Here is a 24,421-nt window from a genome sequence, read left to right as displayed (position 1 = left end):
GCAGGACAGACACGGACAGCTCACCTGTTTGGCTGAGCTGAGAGGTGCTCCGGCTCTTGCGTGACATGCCAACCATGGCCTGCATTTTGGCACCAATGCTGGAGCGCCTCTTCTTGTCGTCGGTGCCGACCATGCCCACCGCCGTGTCGGACTGGCTGCCGTCCGTCTTCTCCAGGTTGCACATGTCACCGCTGATGCTTGTGCTCTTGGTCATGTTCACGCCACCCGACGAGCCCATCTGCCTGTTTTTCATTTTGGATGCAAAGTCACTGTCAGCCACCGCCATTGACGGAGGGCAGGCGAGGACAAGGAGGAGGAAGACAGTGGAGACGATGTGCAAGGAGAGATGAAGGTGGAGTGGATGAGAGAGGAGGAAAGAATAGATGGAGGGAGAGTGACGGGAGATGAGGAGGAGTGGGGTGAACAGGGAAGAAGGACAGAGTTCAGGTCCAGGAGTTCATGACTTACAGTATAGTGCCCTGCTACCACTACTACTTCACAACCCCTGTGTTTTATTGTGGAGGACAAAACTAGAATTTTGTTCCAAAATAACAACTTTTTTTACTGTCAACAATGACCTTTTTACATGTAGGGTACATATTTGACCAAAGTTAAACTATCAGGTGTTTTATTCTCACAAAAATAATTTTAAATTATATGAGCAATAATACAAACTATTATAACCAGGGCTAACTACTATTTTGTGAAATTAATGTTCATTAAAATGACTATTTAAATAATACACAACTGAATGTAAGTTCGTGACCTTAAGATGAACAAATCCATGTTACTATTTTGGTGCAATATTTAGCGTTTTTCTTGATAAATATGAATTGTATAGTAGTCCTTCCCATATTGTATGCAATATTTTCTGAACTAAACGTTCAAAGTATTATTTCACGGTTTGAATTCTCACACTTCTCAGGTGTTTGTAATAGTACAAGTGCACTTTCCCCAGCGACGTCACTCATTCTATACATAAATAAATAAGTGGGTAAAGCTTTTAAAATGGAAGCCGATGTCAATCATTGGTGTTAATCTCCAGAGTATCCTGTTGGAGAGGAAACAGGCCAGACTCCAAATTAAGATCTTAATTCAGCTCATCTTTAAGAGACAAATTAAACGTGGTGCCATCAGCTCCACTTTCCTAATGGGATGATTTATATTTGTCACCCTCAGGGTTCCCTTCATTAACTTTGGTGTGTGACCTCGTCTATGAAGACAACTTTAGACTGCTGCTTGAGTGTCGCCACACTTGGACCAGAAAGTGCATCAATCGCTGCGTTGCCACTTCATAAAGTTACACCAGTGAACACTTCAGTCGGTGTGTTTGTCATCCACATGTTAAGATCATGTACAAGAAAAAGAGACTGGTGAAGATGGTGCTTCCAGTCTGGGTATTTTTGGTAACATTGCTGTCTCGATGTTTGGTGTGTTGGCTTCTTGTTTTGTCTTAACACACTTTCAAATCTCTCTTTTAGTCACGTCTAAACTCTGTTCTGGGGGTCAAACAAACATGGTTAAAGGTGAAATTTAAACTACTTTTCACCACACCGCCTGCGTCCCTTGAAGGAGAATCCTCTCTCTACTCGGCCACTGAAACTACTGTAACACACGTACTGGCGCCTGCATGACTGTCGCTCAGGTCACCTGATCAATGTGAGGAAAACGAAGACTCCCTGGAGGTGTCTGATTTTCTGAGCCCAAAGCACAGGTTGTTCTTTGCAAAGTAAATTGCTTACAACACACTTCCATCTAGGCCAGATTGTACTCAGGACAACACCAACTACCCACTTCCATCCTCTTCCTCTCAGTGAACAGAAGATCATAAGCACATAAAAATGAGGGTCACGGCAGATTTGCTGTCATGTAATACAGGCGTGAAAGAAAGAAAACTAATGCAACAAGTGCTTTACTATTCTCCCATATCAAAGGTGGTAATCTACAAGGTAAATAATGGATTGCAAGAAATAAATAGGATTATTCTTTTCATCAATTTATTGACCATTGCAGTAGAATACTGCTACATCTGACTCTTATGTTGATGCATACAGCTGATGCTGATGATCAGCAAGTGAGCTGGACCCAGTTTTACAGCCAAATAGAGCAAATAACTCACATCAAACTGTCTGGGAACTTGTTCAGATCTTGGCACATACAAGTTGATATGTAAAACTGCTGCAAGATGAGCATTAATTTATTTTTAAACCAGTCGTATAATATCAACTACATGAATTTTAATGACAATATTTAAGTGATGTGTTGGGGAGCTAATTTTATACCGGACTCTCGGGACATATCTGCTAAAAAGAATAGTATTTAAATTTATTTTATTACATTTTTTTATCCCTTTAAATATATATATATTTTTTTTACATTTTTGAGAGCTCATGAAATGGACTGTACCAGCAAATGACTCAGTATGTTTGATGAAGTCAGAAGCTTTAGGAAAACATTACTTTAGTTTAAAAATGTTTGCTATATGTACGGTGTCAAAACACCACCCTTCACCTCATGTTCCCTCGTGCTGAATGTCTGTTACGGTTCCGTCCCTTACTCAGAATGAACATTTGGTTTCCATAGCGCCAGCGCCTTCCGGTCAGAGACTTATCACGGCTTAACTACTGTTTCTATTCAAAATGGGGCGAGCCGAGGAGAGGCTTTGGTGAAGGGAGAAGCAGGTTCAAGTAAATATTTGTGACTTTTGCTAATGATCAAGCCTGGCAGTGACCTGACCAGTGCTCTCTCTCTCTCTCTCTCTCTCAGATGAATGCACTGTTACCTGGGTAACATCATTGGGCCGGGAAGACAGGATTTTAGAAGTGCTGATGAAAAGCTCCTTACATCTCGTGGCCGAGGAATCAGCTTGGAACCATGTGAGAGTGTTTGCCTCTCTGCCCGGTTGCCACTCACGGATGATGAAACACACACGGCTTTCATGATGTTTGAACACTGAAGCCTGCCATGGGTGTAGTGTATTTACACTGTGACCTCAATACACTTGATGGTGAGTCACCAGCGGATGTAGCTCCTAGCCATGATTCTCCCCCAACACAGCCACACATGAATGAGCACAGCCATCTTCCTCCAAGTATTGCATTTTTTTGTCCACAGCTCGGCAACGTCCGCCCAAGGCTGATGGCCTCTGAATGCAGTATTGATGAGAAGTGGCACTATTGACTGGCCGGCTCTGACAATGAGGTGGGGTGGTTGTCATGCTACGAGTGATGTAGCACGGCTTATGCAACTGCACATGCAGCACCCTGAGACATCACGGCCAGATGATGACGACAGAGTCGAGCTCTTCATGTTTTGATTCACGCGCGTCCAATTTTTGAAATGGAACTGACTCTGACACGCTGCCTCACTGAATGATTGGTCTCAACTCTTACTAGTCTGCTACCAACCTCCTCGACCTGCCACTTCTTCAAAGGAGCTCCTTGTGGGGAGTTTGTTTTGAAAATCTGCTCATAGAAGAGCATGTTTTAGTTTGGATATTAACTTAATATCATTATACGAATCCTTATTTTTTGTTCTTAAAAGTCAAAACAGTTTGTTTAAAAATTACATAACACTATACATTAAAGCTTCGTCGATTTTCCGATCGATCTACGTTCCCACCCTCACCTATGGTCACGAGCTTTGGGTAATGACCGAAAGGATGAGATCGCGGATACAAGCGGCTGAGATGAGTTTCCTCCGCAGGGTGGCTGGGCGCACCCTTAGAGATAGGGTGAGGAGTTCGGTCATCCGGGAGGAGCTCGGGGTGGAGCCGCTGCTCCTCCACATCGAGAGGAACCAGTTGAGGTGGCTCGGGCATCTCATCCGGATGCCCCCTGGACGCCTCCCTGGGGAGGTGTTCCGGGCATGTCCTACCGGGAGGAGACCCCGGGGAAGACCCAGGACTCGCTGGAGAGATTATGTCTCCGGTCTGGCCTGGGAACGCCTCGGGATCCCCCAGGAAGAGCTGGAGGAGGTTTGTGCGGATCGGGAAGTTTGGGCTTCCCTGCTCCGAATGCTGCCTCCGCGACCCGACCCCAGATAAGCGGCAGAAGAAGGTGAAGGTGAAGGTGAAGGTATACATTAAAGAACATGTGATACCATATATAGACTATATTTTTATGTAGCTATTTTTATGTGGCTATTAGTGTCTCGTTACGCCTGACTATATTTTGCCAACTGTTGGTCACCTAAAGTCCACTCTAAACAACATTATAATTACAGACTATTGACTCTCAAAAAGCAACTAATTCATTACTTAAGAGTGTATATGTGTTTCACAATCTTAAGTTTCACTTCCTGATATATAATACAGTTGAACATCAACCTTCATTATAGCAGTTTTCCTATTTATTGTGTTTAATGGGGCAGCAAGGTTTAGCATAACAGACCCAGTTTTAGTTGTTCAAAGTCAAAACAAAACTGTTCCTGCTTATCTATATCTCAAATTGAGAGTCATATTTGTTGTTTCCTAATCTGCTTCCCCCCCACATTAGTTTGATACAGAAACACTTGTTCTATATTAATGTTCTTCCTATGACAATTACATTTTCTGAAACGGAAAACATCTTTATCATGGAGTGTTCGGCTCATAGCTGCAGCTGAAATACACGCATGGACATATGTGACAATGTAACAGTAAATTTCGATGATGCTGATGCTGTTCATATCTCCTATGATTTTAGGCCTAGCATCCAAAAGAGCCAATTTAAAACAGCAGGTTATCAGGCAGTCCAGGCAGCTAGTGTGCTAAAAGAAAACACAACCTACCCTGTTCAATATTTCAGATATCAACATAATTGATATAGCAGCAAACATAAATATTTAGTGAATGAGTTTCTCGTGAAAGAGCTACAGGCACAAAATGGAACATTTATAAATGTTGAGATGCCACAGACTGCTGTGTTAATAGAACTTTGTGTTTCCATACTGTAGCTGTCATGAAGGAGTCGTAGTAAAGAGGTAGGGTTAGTACACGTCACCCTTAGTTAGGCCCATGAACAGACTGTTTGGTCCACCGTTTAAAAATAAACAGACTAATATGATGGGAATGTTCATGTGCCCACTGAAGGAAATCTAAGTTCATACACAGCAAAACCAGAAGTGGTACATAGGTATCACGCCCCTGTCAAGTACTCCAGACTAATGGGCTTCAGTAGGTTAAAGTTTAGACTCAGTTAAACTCCAAGAGTTGAAGCAACACTGGTGGTTTTGCTGTGTCAAGCAGGAGAACGCAGAAGGAACGCAGACATCTTGGACAGAGAAGCAACTGAACAGCAACAAGCAAAAACACGGACCACATGCAGGCGCTGAGCAGCACGGACAGTGAAGCAACACAGAAGGCAGCCGTACACTGAAGCACATGTATCTCTGTTCACTTCAGAACTTGATTCCTCGCATTTCTGCTCCTCACAATAAGGTTCCGTCCTCATTGCAGTAGTGTAAATCTGACTTTGAGGGGCTGTAATCTTGCTAAAATAAACTTGTATCCTGCTGTGAACGCACTCTCCAAGCTCAGGGATCTAATTAGGACCGGGAGCTAACCTACTCTTTTACAGTAGGGACCCACATACATATTTAGTTGTGACACACTTCGCAGGTCTGATACTGCAGCAACTGAAAGCTGCAGAAGTAAGTGCTTGTGTTGAATAAAGATTTAGTTGTTTAATTACTGCTTACTTTTAAAAAGTCAACACGCACACCTTCAATTCGGAGTGCTCAATCTATCCCTGTATGTTTTTGGACAGTGGGAGGAAAGCGGAGTGCGGCGAAAATCCACATGAGCATGGAAAGAACATACAAGCTCCTCACAAAAAAAGAAACTTATTTAAATTTCAGGGGGGTTTCAGACAATACACTGAGGGTAGGGTCAGAGTCGTGTGAGCTGTCAACACAGCCGAACTCTTCATTGAGCAGAAAGTGGACCAGGGACAACAGTTCTCCCCATAACACCCCCAGCCAGAGTGAGTACTGAAAAACTCAGACCATAGAGAGGGCAGCGGTGCGAAGTGGCACAGTGGGCACTGAAGTGGACTCGGGCCCTTTAGTGAACGCGGCCTGACACAACCTTCAAAAGGTACAGATAGGACATGTCTGGTAAGGAAATGCCACCCTGGGTAACGGAAGAGAGGCGAGGGAGAGTCACCACACTTCAACATGCGCACTCTCAGGAAAGTGGGTGGGTGGGAGATCGTCTCGACTGTTGGAGGGAGGTCACAGCTTCAGGCCGCACCAGTTACCTGAGGTCAGTTTCCGAGATACTCCTATGATGCAAGTCGTCCTCGTTCTCCGCCAAATCCTCATCCTTGCGATTGTCTACATTCGCCCCTGAACCTTGCCTGTCGCCCTGCTGCTTCCCATCTTGGCTAGCCTCTTTAGTGCCCCCCACCCCGCCTGCCTCCTCTTCTTCTAGAACTTCTCCTAGCTGTTCGTCCCCCTCCCGAGACTGGCTTCTTGACCGCAACTGGCTGAAGACGGAGAAAGAAGCAAGAGAGCAGCACATGCAAAGCAGAAAAGAACAGACAGACAAAGCAGAAATAACGTCAACAGGTAGAGAAGCAGAGACAGAAAAAAGACTGAGCGTTCCAGTCAAAGCCAACAGAGAAGCTGAGAAGCAAACTTACAGTGACGCAACATGCAAGTGAACATGTATTTGTTCTTTTAAAAAAAAGACAATTTATGTGTTCCCAGATCGGGGCAGAATCCTCCCGCTGCCTGAATGGGCAGAGTTCACACATTTGGTTCCATGTGTTTCTCCAACAGAGCCAAACCTGAACTCAGCCTGCTGAGAAAATAGCGCTCAGTAGCAGCACATTTTCTCCTGTAGCTGATCCAAGTACAAACATTTTCGTCGCGGAAAATGCCTGGACGTGGCAACGCAACTGAATTCACAGCTGTGGGAGATTCGTCCATTCCTGAACACAATCAGGCAAGTGAGACGGGGAGAAAGGACATTGTCCTACCGGATCTTGCGGTTCCCCTGCGGCCTCTCTGATTGGACAGACATGTAGCTCGTGCTGCTGAACCGAGAGGCACTACTGGTTCTCGACACAGCGGACACGTCGCTTACATCACTGTCTGATGACTTGGCCGACAGGTTGTCTGAGCCCCTGGGATCTCTGCCAGAACGCTGGAAAATAAAAAAGACAAGGTCAAAAACTCTTAATATGCTCGCCTTACCTTTGCTCTCAACTCTAGTTTGAGAAAGTCAAGACCTTAGGAACAAATCACAATCACCAGCAAAGCGACAGCAGCGTCTTTGATGCTCCCTAAAAGACCATTCACTTCAAATGCGACGACACCTGTCGCGCAACTTATACCCCAGTGGTGACTGGTTTCCTGTGGGGGCGGGTCTAAAGTTGGCGGGACATCATCATGGCGGATCAGAGAGGCAAAAATGCAGCCTTTTTATCTAGTGAGGACGGACATTAGATTATTATTGAGAGGCGCTTGTATGTTGGAATTTCCCCTTGGGTGGATTTTATATATATATATATATAAACATATAAATAATGATATTAGTTTGATGACTGTTTGTTCAAGAAACCATTATCTTGTGTTTTACGATATAAAGATATTTTTTAAAGATGCTTTTCCAGAGTCACAGGATGAACTAATTCACTCAGAAGAGTGTGATGGCCTAAGCAATGAGCATCATTCTGAGAGGAACTTCTACAGCTCCCTTGATACTCTAAAATAAGACAAAAGGAAAATGTTCCTCATTCATTTTTTTGCATGTATCTCAGCGAAAATATGGAAGTCGACGTGGAAATGAACACTCATTTCTCAATGTGTGCAGCTTCCCAGGGCCTCGGACCTCTGGCCGCCACCAACAAAATAATATGTATAGAAAATCCACAGAGAAAAAGCTTACTCACCACAATCCTGTTTGACTTAAATATCAGTAATGATCATTACATTAAATTGCATTCCATATTAAATATGAGGGCTTCAGGGCTGGTTTGAGTGGATAGAGCTCTGTGCCCCACAGAACTGTCAAATCGGCCTATTGACCTATTGTACACTTTTCATATTCACTGACATATTCTGGCAGAATCACATTTCATTTATGTTTTGAGAATATGATACATTAATGCAAGAGAATGAACATATTGAATCTCAAGCTGTTCAATATGTGAGTTTTCTGAGCCAACTTGTGACGTTGCTTAGAACATGGGTCAGGAAACTGACCGTTTCATGAACAATAAAAACCAACGTGTGGCACTACAGCAACTTTATTTTAATAAAAGACTCCATAAATCTCTATCTAATTATATGTTGCATAAACCTGCCTTTTCTACCTTGTGGTCCAAAATACAGTGGTTTCCGACCTGACCACGCTCGGTTGCTGTGAGTCAAAGATCTAGGATGTATGCGAGTTAGTGAGTACAACTACCCGCGAAGAGTTCATCAAAGAGAGAAGACCAACGTCAACATGAGAGAGGCCAAAATTTATATGCAATTTTTGGAATTTTATCAATGGTGAAGTGTGTAGGTTCATGGAACCACGTGTAAGTGAATGATGTGATGAAGATCAGAGATGGAAAATGCCTAAAACGTAACAACAGATTTCCTGAATAAATCATGTTGATCCATGATCTCATCAAAAAAGAAAACTCTCTCCTCAGACCAACTCATCCAGGTCGCGCCTACAGAGAGTTTCACACTATAGTCAAGGTCGGAGTGGCTTCAAAAAAACAAAATAATAATCCTTCAAATTAGCAGTTCTATATGTGCTAAGTTGAAAAGTGTTTAACAGTGATGACGCCTCAGAAACAGAATTATTAATATGGATGAAAGGCTGAGTGGACAGGGTCACCACTGAGCAGCAGTTACTGTAATTTGGAAGATTGCCATTCGATTTGTTTCAAAATTCACAAATTTTGGAAACCAATAGACTGTTATTTTATACGTTTGGCAATGATTATTTTCATTGCCAAAAACAGATCAGGGTTTCCACTACTCTGAATGTACTTGAAATTCTTATAAAATTGAAATTCTTCACAAATATTTCCAAGGCATTAAAAGAGCTTTAGTTTAAATAAGGTGATATAAAAACTTGAATATAGCCACCACCGTGATTTATTGTGCTATTGTCAAATTGATGCAAAATAAACAATATTTTATTGTTTAAATGTATGTATGGGTCCATCATTTGATTCAGTAATATACCAAATTTATTCAAATTGAAAAATGTGGCTTCTTGTGGCAAATATTCTTTCACAATTAAAGTGTGATTAATTGAGATTAATTCATCACAAATTCTGGAATTAACAAGAATATTTTTTAATTGAATAACTAAAAGAGATATGACTTTAAAACACTTGCAATAGTAGCTCAGCATTTTAAACACATACAAGAGTCAGGAAGGTTACCAATGCTGGGGCCCCATGAGCCTCTCAAACAGAAGAAGCAAGAGCCCAAACGCAAACCATAAAACACAGTGTGTGAAACCTCCCAGTGTTTATCTTCCCGGAATATTTGCAGCGCAGCTTTATTACACTGAAGTTTATAAATACAGCTGCTTGAAATGTAACTATTAATAGTCTTTACAATTGTTTGTTGATGGAAATTCCAATGAAGATGTCAACAGACAAGAACTTCTCAGTATCTAAACTATTAGAGTTTCAGAACACATGAGCGATGATCATTTTCATTCCAGCGACTTAAAAGGAAAGCTTGGCACACACACACACACACACACACACAAACATGCTTTGTCCTGGCTCGACTGTAGCAGACGGCAGGTTCGGGAAGCGCTGTCCAAACATGTTCAGCATCCAGAACAGAATAGTAAACACTTAAGACTGCAGACACAGGGTTACATTCTTTGGATTTACAGCTGAAAATGACTGATCTTCTGACATCCCTGAATTTATATTTAGAGCCCAGATTGTCTTTAAAGGCATGCACTTCTTTCATTTGTTTCCCACAACTTGCTGCCCACAGAGACACCTGGCCAACGTTCCAAATGTCTGTGCCGAGCCACTTCCACAGGCAGAGCCAGAGAGAGAACGCTAGACGGCAAGATAAAATAAGTCTCTCCCTCGGGTCCTGGGAACTTTCTAAGTCACTGTTTATGGGATTCTGAAGATGATTGTTTCTATGAATCTCTTGCATAATGAAGAGTTATAGTGTACCTTAGGGATTAAAACATGGATGGCTGAACCTTTCTTCAGGAGAAAACAGAGGTTCTAATGATCATTGCTGAGGTTCAAAGTAATGATCATGATTTTTAAGGATTTTAGCTTTCAGCACGACATCAAAAACATAAACAAAAGAGGTTTCCTCCATGTTACGAACACTTCCACAGTCAGGGTTTTTCACTCTTGAGCCAATACAGAGACTCCCACCCATCTACCTGTAGAATGACTGTACCATGCCTCTCTTTTGTGCGTCCAGAAGAATAACCTCCTCCAGCTCCTTCAGATCACAGCAACAGGATTGCTCACAAGGACCAGAAAGACAGTCCACTTTACACCGATTTCAAAGTCATTGCAGTGGCTTCCCTGTGTTCCACAGCCCAGTTTACGAAACTCTTTTTGGTGCTAGTCCTGGCTAGACATCTGATGGCTTCTACCAAATCAGCCATCTCCTGTAGTTATCTTCAGTCCGACATTTTCTGAAAAGCAGCCTAGCAATGTGCACATTTTTTTTTTTCAGTAGTATCAAAGACTGACCTGCTCCGGTCCAGGTGGAGAGAACACCACCGAGTGAAATTAAAGCCACCTTCGACCTGAGCTACAAATTGAGCAAACCCAATGTTTCCCAGCCACTGAACTGAATAAAAGGGAGTGACTGGGGTCATATGTTGTTTTTCTGTTCCCTGCAAACACTGACTGACATGTGAACTTCGACATGCTCCACTGCATTGATTGATTTCCATAGGACCCAAGCATGGTGCCTCCATGCATGTAGGACGCAGCAGGCCTTTTACCTTGTGGTAGTCCTGCTCCAGCCGAGAGTCCGAACCAGCGCCCTGTCTGTACTTGTTCATCTTCATCTTCATCTGCCTGGTCCTCTCGTCCACGTCTATACCTGAACACAGAGAGCAGGATCAGTCAGCGAGGAAGTCGATGCAGCGGCGAGGGGGAGGGGTGCACTATCAGGGTGAGAGGTTCTGCTAAGCTATGAGGCATGAGCAGAAATCAAGACTGATAGAACAGCAAGGAGATGGATGGTCGACAGAAAAGTAAAAACTCAAACATGTAGACAGCGTTCAATACACACAAACTCCATCTATCTCTCGAACCAAATCTTGAAAAACCATCATCGTGAAGAGAAACTGCTGGAAAGCCTATGTTTTGCAGCCGCACAGAAAAGTGTCTAATTTACTGTGGCAAATCCGATGAAAAAGAAGGCAAACAATCGACTTAACCTTTCTTCACCTGTCTTCATTACAGGGATGAGACAGCAGCTGTGGCTACACGTGACTCCAGACACACACCTCTGCGTACATACTCATGCACACCAAAAGGCATTGAGTGGTGAAGGTCAAATCAATTTGTCTCATTTGGACTCTTGTAATTCTCAGTCTCTAATTCATCTTATGTTGGTGTAACAGGAACATCCACCAGTGACGCAATATCCCTGTGTCAGAGTTTTAAATCTCGGAAGAAGCATATCATTTTGTCATGCAAATAAACTGTCAAAGGAAAAATCTATGTATATAACGTCTTGCAAACCTACTGGAGGGTTACATCTCTTGAAGGTGTCATGGACGTGCGAATAAACTCCAAAACAGTAGTTTAATACTTTTGTTTTAAAACCCAACTCAAGCAAGAACTCCTTCCTGGATCCATGTGATGGGAGCATCACTCCTCGGATGTGCTGTATGAGTGGGACAGTGGGGTGTGAGAGTATAGTGAAATTGGATGTGGCTGTGTTTTCTTCTGCTGCATCTGAGCAGAGGCCCCTCTTTCTTCTTCTTTTCCTATCATCTTCTCCCTTCAGGGTTGGTCACAGCGGATCACCTTCCTCCATCTCACCCTGTCCTCTGCTTCCTCTTCTCTCAAACCTACAAACCACATGTCCTTCTTCACCAGTCCATAAATCTCCTCTTTGGCCTTCCTCTCCACTCCGCCTGCACCTGCTTCTTCACCTCTTTCTCACACTCTCCATTGCCCTGGACAGTTCAGTACTTAAAATCCTCCACCTTCTTTATCTCTACATCCTGGAACTTCACCTGTCCACTTGGGTCTCATTCACACACATGTATTCCGTCTTACTGGGGCTAACCTTCATTCCTCTCCTTTCTAAGGCAAACCTCCACCTCTCTCGCTTATCTTCCACTTGCTCCCTGCTCTCACCACAGATCACAATGTCATCTGCAAACATCATCGTCCAAGGGGCTTCTTGTCTAACCTCATCTGTCAACCTGTCCATCACCATCACAAACAGGAAGGGGCTCAGAGCCGAGCCTTGGTGCAGTCCCACCTCCACCTTGAACTCCTCTGTTCCACTGAGCAGTGGTCTCTCTTTATAGACACATAAGTAGCTCTCTTAGTCAGCACCTTGAATAAGCAATATTCTGCAGGGGACACTGCATCTGATATGATTTAGTGAAAATTACCTTTTGGGAAAAACAAGGGAAGAGTGTTCAACATTTGACTCTGTTATGTCTGTGTGTGGCACAAGCAGAGAAGGGACTTTTCTTTGCTTCCTACACCAACGTGGAATGGACACGCAACAGTGGCCTCTTACGAAATGAGTAGACATTTCCACTTTAGTTCCCCACTGTGTGTTTGAGACAACATAAAAAGCTGAGCGACATACAAGCTGAAAGCATCAGCCATTTCAAACGCCGATGGCTCGAGAGCACAGGGCCAAGCCAAGACTCAAGCAGTAAAGACGACATCGAAGTGAAGCCATGAGCAGGACAGGCATGTCAGCATGACGATCGGCTGAAAAAGAGCAAGGTGAGGAAGAAGAAAGGACAGACCTGAGCTGGTCCAACTCGGGAAGTCTGTGTCTTCAGGCATTACATCACAGAACGGACAGACAGAACAGAGGAGACGCAGATGGAGGTGAGCATGGAGAGTAAGGAGTGGACAGAGGAGACGAGCACGGACGACAGATGTTGGTTTGGGAGGGTCAGAATGAGGAGGAGGAAGATGGAGGATCAGGGGAGGAAGACACCACAAAGCAACACGACAACACAACAAAAAAAAAAAAAACACAAGACCACACAAAAAACAACAGCACATAGACTGCACCGGGGGCACGGCGAAGAGGTGGTGCTGCGAGAGGCTGAAGTAGAGACTGAAGTTATCAGGATTTGAGTAAAAGTGCAGAGAGATTTGGAGGCAAGGTCAGTGTCTGTAAAAGAGCTGAAACATTGTGTCGTCAAACAGAGGAACTGGAGCCCTAGGAGAGAAGGCGAGCGTGAGGTGGCGGCCTGGAGAATAGTAGCTCAACTAAACACAAGCAGAAATCATAGGAAGGCACAGAGCAGCCAGCACACAGACGTGAGAGGCGACGACCTCAGCGTTTCATCAGCAAGTGAGAATCTTCAGAACCCGAAAGACACGCTCAGGCATTCACAGCTGGATCTTAAAAGCAGGTTATGTAACATCACCGCATTCAGGCACCTCTTCTGTTTCCGATTACATATTTGTCTCTGCAGCCTTCTCATACTTCCTTCCGCGCAGCCCTGGGAGACATTTTTTCCCACTTCCATCCCCAAAACAAGCTCCTCCATGATAATGGAGTTTTTATTTTATACTTTTTGAGACAGAATGACAAAGACAAACACCTCGATTGACCAGGAGTTATTAAAATCTCCCTCTATATGTACGCAGGCATGAGCTACAACAATGGAACTCCATCAAACTCTTTAGTGTGGTCAACACAAATCTATGAACATGCAACGTGTACGGTGTTTGTGCGGTATTTTCTTTTCATTTTCATCATCAAAACCATGATGGAAAACATTTTTACTCACATCTTACACTCACAAGTGATGGAATCCACCTATTTGTCAGTGTAGAATTGACTCTTTTATCAGTATAACTACAACAGGCAGTAAAATCCTCGATACTGTGCATAGTTCTGCAATAGTATTGTCATCATATCTGTAATATGCACAATTCTTGTTGTAGAAAATTTGAAGGCAAACAATCTCAGCTGATCAAAGAACATGTGCTGGTTCCTAGAGCTTCATTCCCACAAACAACACAATGACCTTCCGTAATCTGATTAGATGCCACCTGCAGGCGCATTGGCTTATTCACTGCACATTAAAGAAGGAAATGCAAGAAATCCTGAGTAAAACAGTCATGATCTCACCACCCCATTCATCCTGGATGTCTTGGAAAAATATCGTGTATTTTGTTTAGGTCATAATTCTCAAACACACAGGGTGAACTCAGGAGGGCAAAAAATCCAGCCTCTAAATACAGGTTGATAAAAAGCAACACATATGTTTGAAGACTGTGGCCTTTCGAAAAGGTCATTTGCATGAGGCCCATAATTATGCATCAATTAAAATGATAATGCTTTTGCACACAGCGTTATTCTGCTCACTTCATATGCATATGAATGTGTCACACCATTCTTCATATTTGTCTTGCGATAAAAAGTAGGGCTTGAAATTGTTCCTCACTTGCATATATAAGGTTTATCTTAGTTCTTGAGAACAAGTTGTGGTAATAATCTCATTTATTTTGTTGAGTACACATCAAGGCTACGTGTGGTCGTCATGGTAGCTCAAGCCAAAATTTAGGTCACCTTGTTTTCTTCACACACTCATATTACAAAACAAAAGGAGAAACTTTCAGCTCCAAAAACAAATCTTCACTTGTCGGAGAGCAGGAAAGAAAGCTAGGGGCACTGCAAACCACACGCAGAAGAAAAGGAAGAGTGAAGATCGCTACCCACAGGCTGGACTGTGCAATCTCACTGTCAACCGTCCTGACTGTGTTTAAGTGTTACTCTCGTTCATCAAAGCACAACACAGCAGTGAGTCACAACAATTTACCGAGGTGACCCCAGCAGCTCTAGTGGCCCAGTGAAAGGAGCCAGGAGGTCCACACCCAGAACCAACCTGTGTCATTGAGGGAGGGGTGCGGCTGCGACCCTCCGTCCGACAGAGAGCCGTTCACCCCGCGCTGCTGGTCCTCCCATGTCACTTCTAAGGTGAAGACACACAATCTAAGAAGGTTGGACTATTGAGACTGTAGCTCAAGGCACCTCAAATGTCCTCACAAGCGAACATCAACCATTTGTTGACGCAAGGTAACTGAATATCGATTTCAGAACTGCAGTGATGAACAGCTCCTACTGATACACTATATGACTTTTGCACCATCTATTGGCCGTAAGGCGTAACTGCGAAGGAATGCGTTGAAATTGCGGCATTTTAAGGTGGGTCTGATATGGCAACTAAAAATCTGGAGCAGAGAACCTGCGGATATTTTTAGGCACTGATTGGGAGATCCAAAGATCTAAAACTGAACATACAGCGCCATCTACAGGGGTTTGGAACGAAAACAAACGCTTTGCTTCAGCTAACAAATGCAGATGCGTTGACAAAGAATATGGCAAATGAAGACATTTTCTAAGTAAAGATATTTTTTTAAAAAGAAGTATAATGTGCATATATTATTAAATTCAGTCAAGACGAATCATCGGTAGAGATGTGACACACACACACATATATACAGTATATAAATACAAACAAACCCAAAAAACAGTGTGAACATTTGGTTAGGAATAATGTTGACCAGACCATCAGGAAGTGACGGGAAAATAGGTCACTCAAACGCGTAAAGGGTCACCACAAGCCAAATCACACTCGAAGTAGACTTGCCTTTCCTCCCATTAACTGGCGGTGGCGCATGTGTCTTCTCCTCACAGTCGGCTACCAGCGAAGAAACACACTTAAACTCAACAACTGAAAGTCTTGGCAATTGCACTCCAAGTCCAGTAATGCATTCTCAGACTTTAGACTATAAAAAGAAGCTCATTTTAATATTATAGCACTATTAGGTTAGAACATCACTCCACGCTTCAGTATGCTCATTTAGTCCAGCTCTTTAACAGCAAACACACACACAAGGATTGGAGAGAACAGCACACAGCTCAAAGAGTGGCGAGGGAGACACACCTGGTCGACCATTGTGTCGCTCGTGTGACTCCGCCTCCTCTCTTTCCAGATGTTCTGTGCAGCCAAACATATAAATGGTTATAAATAATAATCATAAAAATTAAAAGTGAAGAAGAGTGGAGATCTATCTATCTATAATATTCATCAGAACCCCGAACCGAATCAGAACCTTCAATACTTTATATGAATGACATTATATGTTATGACTAATCATATTTGTTATAGCGATCATCACAATAATCCACATTCTGCATCTGAATAACGCTCCTGCCCCTGGCGTGAACACACACTTGTAATAAATGAGTCAGTCAGGCACACCCACAGGACCAGCTACAGCAGCTCAGATCTCCTCCTGCTGGCATCAAACAGCAGAGCGCAGGGTGCACGTATGGTGACCAGAATAATGATGCGGGAGAGAGATGGAAAAGATGGCAGCAGTACAGGAGAAGGGTGGAGCGCAGACAAGAGAGCCAGACAGGATAAAAGAGAAAGACATGAGTTTGTTGGCGGATGTACAGAGGAGAGGGAAGCCCTCCCGGACCACGAAGAAAGACTTGTGCGAGAGCTTTGACTCATTCATCTAATCTCACCGCGTGAGTCCCCTTCACATCTTTACACAGCCACACACAATCCACTGAGAAGTGACTCATTGAAACCGTGAATATTATGACTCCAATGATGCTCCAAAATATATGTGCTAATTGAAGGCTGGAGTCAAACCCAGCCACGTCAGGTTCACAAATTCACACACATAAATGTCAACAATGAACCTGTGTGTTTGTGTCCAAGAAATGCTTCAATAAACAGGCCTATTTCTATTGATTTTAACATGTAAAATAGATTTTTTTTTTTTATCTGCGCAGCAACACACTTGCATGGTTTCACAATTTTCCATCTTGTTTGGGGCACAAACAACAACAATGCTAAGGCAACTGGGAACAAATGAAACACAAACACCAGCCCACAACGTAATCTACACAACAGAGGACAGTGATGGCACAGGGAGTCTAAAGTCGCTGCAACAGAGACGGACAGCTCAGAGAGGCACAACCCAGTCTCTGATGGACCATCACTGTTGCAGACAGGGTTCAGCCAGCAGGAGTACGGAGACCCCCCCAACCTCTGCCAGACTAAACCCTCAGACCTGCACAGACCTTCACAAGGCTCTGTTCCTTGGTCTCCATCTTCTGAGAGAGAAATGGAAAAGGACCGAGTGGAGATGTTATAGATGGAAGACAACAGTGTAAAGCATGTCGACAAGGATGGAGTGACTCTCAGCGATAACTCAACAACTACAGTTCAATGTTATTGTTGGAAACTATAGAAACAACTTACTTCTGTCCTTCCCTGTGGGTGGGAGCTGTGGGAGTTGTCGACCTCGTCTGCCCGACATCGGGGTACTGGTGGGACTCGTCTGGACCGATCCACTACGTGGATGCGCCCTACATAACAACAAGCAGAAAGTTGTGAGAGACAAGTCCATATCTGATGCGTGCTTGATTCGTCCACATCCACATGAGAGTCAACTGAAAGCAAAATGAAAACAAAAGAAGGGATGATGTCTGGTGTCAGTTTCGCACATCAGTTCATATATTTGGTCACCGGCACGTGAGGCGTTCAGGTGACAACATAACTGAGCTCTCGGCATCGACCTGACAATGTGTGTTTCAAATACAAAACCAATGCACACAGCGATGATGTTTGGCACATGGCGGGGAGGGGGAGGGGCAACGTCAACAGTTTGGAGCTGCAATAAAAATAAAAATAAACAAAGAAAAGCAGGACGTGAACCGCATGTACAGTCGACTCATCAAGCTGCAAGAGGAGAAGAGTTCAATGCAGATACAGCAGACCAGTGCGACCATGCGTTCAGACTGTCCCCCTTCAACTCAAACAGGACAACATAAGGATGCCATCGCAGGTCAGAAGGGCATCGGTGGATGTCAAAACCAAACGTAAAAGTCGGCCCATCACTGCTATACTCAACCAAACGTATGAGCAGTGTGTGGCAAATGAAAACGCTGTCTACGGCGCCGGGACCGACGTGCCTCGGCATGTAGCAAGAGAACACGGCACCAGGGGCTACAGGGAGTGAAACAAAAAAGGAGGGAGGGTGAGGTGAGGTAGGGGAGCAAAGGAGACGGTGGTCAATGTTAATTATCCGGTTAGTCAGGGTTGGGGGGGGGGACATGGGACGGGTTTTTACTAAAGAAGTTTGAGTCCGGCAGAGACTTAGCAGAGGCGCAGCAGCTCCGAAGGCAGAATGGACGGTGGCCCTGAAGTGCACAACACAGCGGCACCATACAGATAACACAAAACTTGAAGTAGTTTCGGCAGTTTAGTTGAGTTGTGCACTTAGGGTCAAATTAAAATTAGAATTAGAATTACAATTGCTGATTATATATATATATATATATATATATATATATATATATATATATATATATATATATATTCTCTATATTAGCTGAAATTTTTTGCAATTCTCCCGCCAGAGCGTTTGTGCTCCTCTGAGAAATGAAAGCCGAACTGAAACTACGTTCTGCTACAGTGGTGAGCCGGTTAGCGTCTCCGATCTGGGTCGAACCTCGTCAAGGCAGGCGAAGGGGGAGCAGACCTCCCAGACGGAAGAGACGGCATGGATCTCATGAACGAAGAGTCGTGGGGGCGTTCTGTCGAGCGTGAGCGGGACGAGGGGCGCTCTATAGTGGGCCGCTGGTCTGCAGAGCGGGACCTGCTGTGATACTCGTGTCTATCCATGGCTCCGTGGTTCCTACAGAGGTTAGTGAGAAACAGGCAGGCACTCAGTGCGGCCCGTGACTGTGTGCTTGCAGGCTGGACAGACATGTGGCTAGAAAAAAAAATTAAAAAGTGCCCTTTTTGTGCGATGCATGAAAAACCAGACTAGCCCATAAAAAGACGGAAAGTTTAAGAATTATGTTTTGAAATGTTATTCTGAATATTCAGTCTACAAAAATGAGTCACCAACACATTCTTTTACTTCAGTTAAAGAACATTTTAGGAAGAAGATATTTTGTGACGATTATTTTACATGTTTAATTGCCTATTTCAGATTACAAAAATATGTGTAAAAAATAATTAATTTGCCTCATAAACCATCTCACTATTACATTATATAATTATTATCAGTGCTTATTATCGACACAAAAACATTATTTTTGGCACAGCTGGAGGAGAAGGGCGGTCAGACTACATTACATCTGAGCTAGAAAAAAAAAAAGTGTTGAGAAGAACCACAAAATCCAGTGACATTGTATGCAGACATCATTCAGCTTGCAGGGTCAACAGAAAGAACACATCTGTGAAGTGCACTTGGAACAAAATAATACACAGCTTGGTCACAATACAAGGGTTGGTACATGCACGCTTCATTAATTGTGAAAAGATTTAGAGTAAAATTGGCTGTAAACTTGTGAGTCCTACTACTATTCAATGTCAGTGTATGAAATGGCGTCACGTCTGACTATAGTCGAGTCGAGGAGATTTCGGTTCACCATTATCATCACCTTATTGTGGACGTGAGGTTTGAAAAAAGTAGGGTTGTTCAAGGTGAATTCTGTCATGACCTCAGCTAAACTTGCCAGAGGTGTCGTCTCTCCCACAAGCCTTTTTTCTTCAAATGCTTTTCCAGTTCTCAACATTTACTCGTGCCGAGCAGAAACAAAGTGTGTGTGTGGATGAAGAGAGGAGGAAATCATTCAATTCCTCGCTGACATTTCTTCCCCTGTCGCCACAAAGCAAAAACTGAGGGAGAGAGATGGAGAGCTCTCATTAATGGCCATCCAGGCAGCCGCTTGGGCCTGAAGTGGAGTAAGTCTGGGCCTTGGGGAAACTTCATGACACTTCAATAAAGTCAGTCGGGCACTCGGGCTGAGTTCTAAAGACTCATCACTTTTCCCTCCCAAAGTGGCGACGGGTGGCGCTGAAGCTATTCCTGACTGATAGCCAGATGGCGGGAGATTGAAGGCAAAGTATATTCATTCACAACATGAGCGCGCCAGACTGCTGCACCGGGATGCTGGGGGGGTGTCAACAGGCCTGTGGAGCTGTGTTGTATCAGGGCATTTGCAGGCTCAACGAATGTTTACATCCAGACTTATTATTCAACCTGCTGATTTTGACTGATGTCTTCCCAAAAAAGTTATTGAATATATGCAATAAAAAAGTAGTAATAATAATCGAAAAACGTATTATTTTTCTTTTTAAAAAATCACATTGTTTACAGAATTGTTGTGTCTTATGGAATAATGGAATAAGGACCACAATAAAAACATTATTTACAGCAGAGGCCCAGCAACTGTAATCTGAGAGGACCGAAAATGGCGATCACCAAACACATGTAAAGCTACTCTGCAATGCGTGAGCAGCTTCCAGTGGCTTCCCGGACGCAGCACAACACTTATAACCACACACACCACTGGTGGACACACAGCCGTTACGATCCACGAGGGTACATCAACACGACACCCAGGACTCAACAGCCTGCACTTAACTCAACATCCAGTCGACAGATAGCTGACATCAGCAACACAAATAGCTCTGAGCCTCAACACACAGAACAGAGGCAGTTGTGTGCGACACAACTCCAGAGCTGTGATGATTGGGAACCAGAAGCCGATATCAAACAGGATATCATTTTCTGCCATCACTTCGGGGTCACCAGCAAATCAAAAACACGGACGACGGACTGCTGAAGAGACTGCAGGACGGTGGATGCACGAACATAGCTTCAGTGCATGTCAATACCTCTCATAGTCATAGTCTGAAGAGTAGGCGCCCTCGGAGTGCGCGCGGGCCATCCGAGTGGAACGCAGTAACCTGACTGCTTCCTCTCTGCAGATGGGGTACACACGGTGGTTGCGGCTGGCGAGAAATATCACAACTTTGGTCTGTTATTGACACACAAAGCCAAGCAAGACACTTGCAATGTAAAGAGGTGACCAGTAAACTTGACAGCTGGACATTGTCGGGTGATTATTGGGGGCAAATCCAACCTCTGCTGGACAAAATAAATGGATGATCTGCTGTATAGGCATTTTGCAATGAGGTGGACCCACAGGTAAAAACATGAATGAAGACTTTACTCATCTGAGCTTGAAGGAATGTGCTGACTTGCTCTGCCTCGTCCTGTAGATTGTTATTTTCAAAGAGTAATAGGCAAGTTGCCATGCTTTTGAGATAATGGGATATTTCAACATTCTTTCTGCCAATCACATTCATTCGTTTGAAAACAAGGAAACAAAACAAATGTATTTCAGGGTTGGTGATAAACTAAGAAGGGGTTGGATTCAGATGCTAAATTCGTTTTCAGAGTAGACTGATGTGTTTTGTATTCAGTTGGGTCTCAGTCTTCGATTGGGTCTTGTCCCATATTGATCTTGATTCAGTCTTGGTACATCGAAGTCATGGTCTTGTCCCAGTGTTGGTCTCAGAACACAAGACTAGTTGCTACTGCCAACTGCTTTCATATTGGGTAAAGAAATCAGGTGAGGAAAACGGAAAATGCCGACCTCATCATTTTCTTTCCACCTGGCCTTTTAAAACAAAGCAAATGTTTTGTCTTTGAATCATATTCTCAGTTGACTTTCAGATATACATTTTGATTTGAGCATAAGGTCACACTGGTGTGACATGTGGATCCACTGATCTGGAGAAACATGTACAGCTTGTGTGTCTGTCTGTTACCACGAAGAACTCATGCTGGTGTCAAAGTGAAAAGAGCAGGAGGTGTATGTAGCTGAAGGAGCGGTGGTGGAGAAGGCGGGGCTTCATGCACGCTGAGGTCTACCTGGGGTCCTTTTGAGGATCAACAAATGGCTGATGGTATCGGCTTCGAGGTAGGGTGAGAAAATGGCTGCGACCACATGGAGGAAGGAGAGAAGACAGATGGAGCTATGATGAGGACCAGGAGGAAACAGAGATGGAGAAAAGAGGACTGAAGACAGACAGCGTCATGAGCAGATGGATGAGAGGGGGAGCTGACATGGAAGCAAGACTGAGGCAACACCCACTCTTCTGAAACTTGAAATGATTCTGTGCAACACTGCCCATGACACATGTAAGATGAAAATTCTGTCATGATTCAAAAACTTCAATCAGTTTTGTCTCGGCTTGCAGTCTCTGAACATTTCAAACATTGCCCTAAAAAATATTAACTTATCATGTCGTGTGATTCTAACATATGACACTAGGGGGCTGATTTACAAACTTCAAGTGCCCCAAACAGTGCAGTTGCTGCAAGTAATATGAAGCCTATGGGATGTTCAAGGAGGATGAAATGTGATCGGTTCAAACCTTAGCATGGGAAAATAGTGTTTATTTAGCAAGTCCCAGAGTGTAGTTTGTATTATCGTGCAAAACCATTTTTTCTCCATTTGAACACGCAAGTCTGTTCAGGAACCAGCATGGTGTTCAGAGGTGTGAAAGGCCTCTGAATCCATGTGTTTGTGTACAGTGGGAAATAGAATAGTCAGGAGGACCGGCTGACATTTGTGCTGTGAGATGAGTAGCAGAAGTGAGTGTCCAGAAAAATACAGGACAGTCCGGAAAACAGATGTCCCGAACCCAGCTCGTCCTCCATCACTTAAACAAGTCATCTACCACTCTAACTACAAATAATAATAATAATAATAATAATACTGATGGACCATCCACTGTACATGCACACACATACTAAAATATTGAAATAAGTTTTCAGTTAACTGGAAACAAGACAATTCACATTAGTGTTCATCAAACAATGACTCATTTCCTGTGTCATTTTCAACTGTTTCTGGAATCGGAAAAACCATTTCAATAACAGCCTGTTGTTAATTATGGCAGCTGCTGGAGCAGCACTGTCCCAGACAATTTAGATAAGTGCAGTTTCTGCATCTGACACTGTTCAGCTCGAGAAATATCAAATAAAGTTGATTGGACGGCAGCGAGCTGCTTCAGCGCCAAGGCAACATTCTCTAACGTGCTCAGAAAATAAGTGCTGATGGAGGGAAACTGACCGCTTCTGCTCCACTGACTCTGACTCTGACGTGAAAACAAGACGTGCCTGGTGCAGTGATGAACTCCTGCACCTTTATTCATTCATCTTTACCACATTTGACTTGGTCAAAAACAAGAGGGTTCTTGTCGCGTCATGGCTAATGCTGTGTTCAGAAAGAGGAGTGAGGGGGCGACAGCTGCAGATCAGGTTACAGTCATATCGGACTGGATGAAGTCGCTCATAAAAAGCTGGACAGACGATGAAAGCATTCACACAGAGGTTGGAAGAAGGCTTTTTCAAGCGTGCATCAGCTCCTCCACACGTATCCACATCAGCTTCGGCGCCTGCACGGCCATATTTGTGCATGCAGCCACCCAACGCAAGCTGGAGCCGGTGTGTACCTCTCGTGCGAGTAGTTATCTCCGGACACACTGTGGCGCTGCACTCTAGTGAAGGAGCTGTACAGAGAAGGCCTAAGCTCAAAGGTCGGGTCCAGACTTCTGCTGCGTGACAGAAGCGGACTTGGTCACCCCTCATTTAATTCACAGTACATATATAAAAGCACTGCCCTCTATTGACCAGCACACACGTCCTCACAACAGCTCATTTAATACATCACCACGTGAGACCTTTGTATATTAGGGGGGTAACAGTAGTCAAAAACTTGGGACGTGTAGATACCTCTTGTCACTTTGCAGCTTTTAAATTCTATCTATCTATTCTATCTATCTAAAGTTGCTTACAGCATTTTGATGTTTATAAGTAAAGTACAGTATTGCTTATTGGAATATTATTTACGTTTTGATTGCTGTCTATCAAATAAATTTTATTAAGCAAAAATATTATATATATATATATATATATATATATATATATATATATATATATATATATATATATATATATATATATATATATATATGTACAAGCACATTTTTTCATTTAGACCGATATTTACTGTAACACCCCTAATACGTTACGTTACGTAAATGCCTTTGGTGAGGTGCAATGCTCTTTAGTTACCTGGAGGGAGGAGGGACACTGGGGGAACGCGATCGTGCTCTGTTTATATCTGCCGACCGGGAGCAGTGGTTTGAGGACATCACCTGCTCAGGGACTGACAACGTAGAGCTCTGGAAGTCTCTGCCGTTCGGCCGGTAGTCTGTGGACACAGATTCACATTCACCAGTTTACTTTTTTTATTTTCTTTAACTTTTATTGACAAAATTATAATGTACACAACAAAGACAACAATGAAGGAAGTAGGAATCCTTCCCAACAGGACAACGTCTTACCCTGTTTAACATATAAGATGCGTA

The 24,421-nt window shown here is 43.5% G+C and overlaps 1 protein-coding gene across 12 annotated transcripts in view; it reads right to left on the bottom strand.

The window, feature by feature from the left end:
• rims2a (regulating synaptic membrane exocytosis 2a) overlaps positions 1–24,421 on the bottom strand; it is a 129,774-nt gene that overhangs the window by 20,392 nt on the left and 84,961 nt on the right. For 3 of the 12 annotated variants that reach the window (XM_053880354.1, XM_053880353.1, XM_053880356.1), the window contains 5 exons: positions 24,126–24,264; positions 23,504–23,605; positions 20,873–20,989; positions 18,693–18,878; positions 17,441–17,547 (listed from right to left, as the gene is read on the bottom strand). In XM_053880354.1, the coding sequence (XP_053736329.1) occupies positions 17,441–17,547; positions 18,693–18,878; positions 20,873–20,989; positions 23,504–23,605; positions 24,126–24,264 (651 nt within the window). Of the gene's footprint in view, positions 1–24; positions 243–6,239; positions 6,468–6,962; positions 7,130–10,936; positions 11,038–17,259; positions 17,293–17,440; positions 17,548–18,692; positions 18,879–20,872; positions 20,990–21,914; positions 21,981–23,503; positions 23,606–24,125; positions 24,265–24,421 lie in introns of all 12 variants that reach the window. The other 9 variants (XM_053880342.1, XM_053880343.1, XM_053880345.1 and 6 more) reach the window with 8 other exon arrangements.

Source organism: Synchiropus splendidus, chromosome 12 (assembly GCF_027744825.2).
Source record: "Synchiropus splendidus isolate RoL2022-P1 chromosome 12, RoL_Sspl_1.0, whole genome shotgun sequence".
Classification (NCBI taxonomy): Eukaryota; Metazoa; Chordata; class Actinopteri; order Syngnathiformes; family Callionymidae; genus Synchiropus; species Synchiropus splendidus.
The sequence above is the reverse complement of the archived record's forward strand: the minus strand, read 5'-3'. Positions and strand labels throughout refer to the sequence as shown.